Here is a 4,305-nt window from a genome sequence, read left to right as displayed (position 1 = left end):
AACTGTAGTGGGGAGGGGGGCGCCGACGCGTGACGCTGATTTTCCCACGGCGGGGTAAGATCGGTCGCCGGCGGGCGTGAGACCGCAGACTTGCAGGAGATATTTTAGAAATGCCACGCTTTTTTTGCCACGATTTCCTGCATTGCTTTTTTTGTGGGAAAATTTGCTGGTTAGATGACATTTCTATGAAAAAAAATACGAGGGTTTCAAGTTTTTGAGAACGACGTTCCGAACACCATGTTCGGCGCCAAAGGCACGAAGAATCGCAAGGTAGGTCCGGGAGAATTTTGAAATCTTGACCCTCTTAAAAGCTATTTCCTTCAGTTTGAGGAGATATTTTGCTGACAAACAAAGCCAACTTTAATAGCATTTCAATTTAGAAATACAAAATTAAATCCCCCCCAAACACATTATCACGATGTTGACAAACAAAGCTAACTTAAATAGCATTTCAATTTAGAAATACAAAATTAAATCCCCCCCAAACACATTATCACGATGTCGGTCATCAAAGGCGCGAGGCCGGTCACGTCAAAAGGGATCCAGGGAAATTTGCAAATATTTACCCTCGAGCTCTGAAACGCCATTTCTTACATTTTGAGGGCAATAAGACAGGGGTAAATTTTGATGGCAGACTAATACAGAGTTTAATAACATTTCTGTACGTGAAGAGGGTTTTCGAGGGCGTCATGCCTAAGCCCCGCCCCCTCCCTTTCGCATTTTCACTGTGTCCCGAGCGCCAACCTCGGGCGATCCCTTGCAGAGGTCCAGAAAAATTTTGAAATCTTGGCCCTCTGAAACGCCGTTTCTTGGATTTTAAGGGACATATTTTGCTGGCAGACCAAGCTATTTTTTTTTGCTTGGCCCTCCCCCCAAGTAAAAAAAATTTTGCTAGGCCCTCCCCCTGGCAAAATATTTTTTTGCTTGGCCCTCCCCCCCTGGCGACCGGCCCTCCCCCCTCGCTAAATGCCGTACGGTCCCTTAGAATGCCCCATTTTAATTTTAGAATTTCCTAAAACTGCCACACCCTGGAAGGGTGTACTACAACTCCAACCCAATTGTTCTGCTCCATTGCATTGCTTCCCCTTGCAGTTTTTTTTCTAGAAAGTCAACCCGACCACCCCTGCAATCGGTACAGATTTTGGTCCAAAAGGTGTAGTGAGAAGGATAAATGCGAAAAAAGCCAGCTTACATTATACAAGTTACAAATCTATTTTCAGTTTCTACCTTAAGTCTGAAAAAAGCTGCATTTGATTTAGAAAAACTATTTAGGAAAGAAACAGAACTTTTGCTGTCACTGCTATCTGTTGAAGTCCTTCGCTTGTTTTTGTTTGTGTTGTTTATGTTTGTTTTCTTCTTTACGCGGTGCAGGTCTTAGCGGGAGGTAACTACGACGTAGATGTTGTCGTGTTTGAGGAGGCTAAGCCGATTCTCAAACGCGTGCGCTCTACGTCAGGCGAGCACAAGTGGACATCAGAGTCTGGGACTGATGTAGTCATTTGTTTCCTGAACAAGTTTTCCATTGTGACCAGCAAAAAGATCTGGCTGCGTTTTGAAATGGAGGACCCCCGCGTGTCACCACCACCACCAGGGCCACCTGTCCCCTGGCTGCACGAGGCAGCAACGTTTGTACGTGGCATGTTGCCATGGCAACAGGGGCCATCAACACTCAAACCTACCACCCAAAAAAACGTCCCTTTCAGGCTTTCCCTGTCACTGAAAGAACTGCCCTTCTAGAATTCTGTGCAAGTTTTGAGTGTTGACTGCCCATGTGCCGCTAGGGGTGCAAAGGTGGTGCAGTTTGGCCAATGCTGCTAGGTGGCACTGTGGACTGGTGGTAGTGGTGGCAGGTTTGTGGAAGATGCGAGACAATACAGTATTTTAAAAACAACTCCTTTATAGCCTAGGTCAAAATGTATACATTTTTCAGATGCAAAGTATGACCAAATATGTGCAATGTTAATGACAGATTCTTTAACTGTATATTTGGTGTCGCAAGATTAAAAACTAACATTGTACCATTTTTTTCAGATGGAAACATCGTGCGTAACAGCCCACGAAAACCTGAAGCTCGTCATCGACTACCAGACACACTTCAGGCTACGAGAGGCGCAGGGGCGTGCTTTTGCAGAAAGCCTCAACGAGCGTGTCAACTACTGGTCGATAGCCCAAACAGTTATCCTCATTCTTGTAGGCATTGGCCAGGTGGTTGTATTACGTAGCTTTTTCACGGAGAATAAAAAACATCAAGGGATTTGAGGACATACATTGTAGTTTGGTTTGGAGGTAGGTGGGGGGTTGCATAGTCGGGTTATGCACAAGGCCATGCCAGTTTAAAGACTGCATTGCTGGTTTAAATTGCAACAAATTTGGTTATTTTTTTGAGAGATGAGTTCATAGGAAAGTAGTTCACCCTTGTTTATCTTCAAGAGATTTGTTGTTGTAGTATTGTGAATTGTTTCACAAGTTGTGAGAAGGAAAAAGTTACATGCAAGAATTTTCAGTGGAAGTGGCTAGGATTGAAACTAGAATATATTATAGCATATTTTGCTATTATCGCATACAAACTTGATTTTGTTGCCTGCATTCTCCAGTACCAATGGATTTGGTGTTTTCTAAAGATAGATCTGGTTTTGCAACAGGAATTTCTTAACGCTCCTTTCTATTTTCACATTATTGTGTATTGCAAGTATTGTCATGTATTGCATATTCTTAAACTAGCGGGAGGGTTTCCTTTATATTATATATCAGGAGAAAACAAGTTTATATCAGTGTGAACAGGGATGTTAGTCATGAAATCAAGTTTGTGTTGAAAGAAGAGATTGGGAAAGTTTGGCAATGAAGTACAATGTCATGTATGCAAACCAGGTTATTGAACTGGTGAGGTCAGCATTATTAAGATGAACATATTTTATCTTTTGTACATAATGATGGTTCTGTTGTTAATGTCAGAGAATCTTGCTGTAAGGGTAGACCGTGGTTCATTCAGAAATAATATAAGGGGTGCTGTCATTAGTCATATCACATCAGACATTTTCTTGCCTAGAAGTAACCTTTCTCATGCCACAGCCTTTCACAAGCGCTGGCAGCTGTTGGGTCAATATATGGGCCAGGTTTTTATATGATTATGCAGCGAAGGGCATGTCTGTGCCCGCAAGAAGGCCTGTGATCTTATGGCATCCTCAAAGCCCTATTAAAACACTTTCACCATTCACATATGCAGAAATGACCTTTGCTGTATAAGAACAGCCAGTGCTTGTGGAAGGCCACGAAGGAGGGTAGCCTAGAAGTATGTATTACAACTAGTTCCGTACAAAGTTGTCAACAGTTAATGCTTCAAGTACCAGACTGTACAAATAATATTAATATGAATTATGCTTCAAATTATTATCTTTGTTCTGAGTTGCATCTCTGTGAAAACTGTAGTGTTGTTAGAAAATTGAGGTATGTGTGATAGTTGAGCAGTTTCAGCGTAATATGACGTTTCTAAGTAAACTGACTTGTCTGTATAATTATGTTGAATTTAATTAACTAAAAGGCAGTTTTTATCCAAACAGTATCAAAGTTAGGTGTAGCCAGGGTTTTGCCCAGCTTCTGTCATCTGACAGAATCTGTTTTGCAAATGAATAATGGTCATCCCCTTCCTTTGGTAGACAAAATTCATCATATGATAGATAATAAATCAAATCACACCTTTTTCCAAGATGTCAGAAAGAAGTCCAGGGCTTGGCAAAACCTTGTTTCTATCCTTACTACTACACCTGTTCTCCTGAAGCAGGTCATCTATTGTTGGAGCAAATGTCATTGATACATGTAATTTACGTCATGTTCACGATTTGCAGGTGCTTCATTTTGTTCCCAATTCAATAGATGTAAGAGAATTTGATTTGGACTGTTAACGTTACACCATTAGTTGTCGTAAGATTTGTGCAAAAGCCTTACAAAGTGATTTCATCATTGCAACATTCCTGGAAAATATATCACGTGAAGCAAAGAAAGGTCTCTGAGCATATTTTTGTTTGTTGTTTTGATTCACCTACAGTCAAACCTGTATTAGCGGCCACCTTTGCATAGCAGCCACCTGGCCATAGTGGCCACTTTTTGTCGGTCCCTTGGATTTGTAATGATTAAGAAATAGGCTTAGCGGCCACCTGCCCAACGCGGCCACAGCCACATGATATCCGGTCCCGTTGATACAGAAACACTGCCTATTGCAACCAGACTGCAGCCTTATGTCACCCTGCACCGAGTTTGAAATTGTAGTTTGCGAGGATTTAGAGTTCCTGACAGTGTCATTTTGGCGGT

At 42.0% G+C, this 4,305-nt stretch overlaps 1 protein-coding gene across 2 annotated transcripts in view; it reads left to right on the top strand.

Moving 5' to 3' along the window:
* The window catches only part of LOC118411500 (transmembrane emp24 domain-containing protein 7-like), a 6,716-nt gene extending 2,722 nt beyond the window's left edge, over positions 1–3,994 (top strand). The window contains exons 2-3 of one of the 2 annotated variants that reach the window (XM_035813805.1): positions 1,372–1,629; positions 2,032–3,994. In XM_035813805.1, coding sequence (XP_035669698.1) covers positions 1,372–1,629; positions 2,032–2,259 — 486 coding nt within the window. In that variant the 3' untranslated portion in view covers positions 2,260–3,994. The remainder of the gene's footprint in view (positions 1–1,371; positions 1,630–2,031) is intronic. The other variant, XM_035813806.1, reaches the window with a different exon arrangement.
* Positions 3,995–4,305: the final 311 nt, after the last annotated feature.

This window comes from Branchiostoma floridae, chromosome 3 (genome assembly GCF_000003815.2).
Source record: "Branchiostoma floridae strain S238N-H82 chromosome 3, Bfl_VNyyK, whole genome shotgun sequence".
NCBI lineage: Eukaryota > Metazoa > Chordata > Leptocardii > Amphioxiformes > Branchiostomatidae > Branchiostoma > Branchiostoma floridae.
The sequence above is the reverse complement of the archived record's forward strand: the minus strand, read 5'-3'. Positions and strand labels throughout refer to the sequence as shown.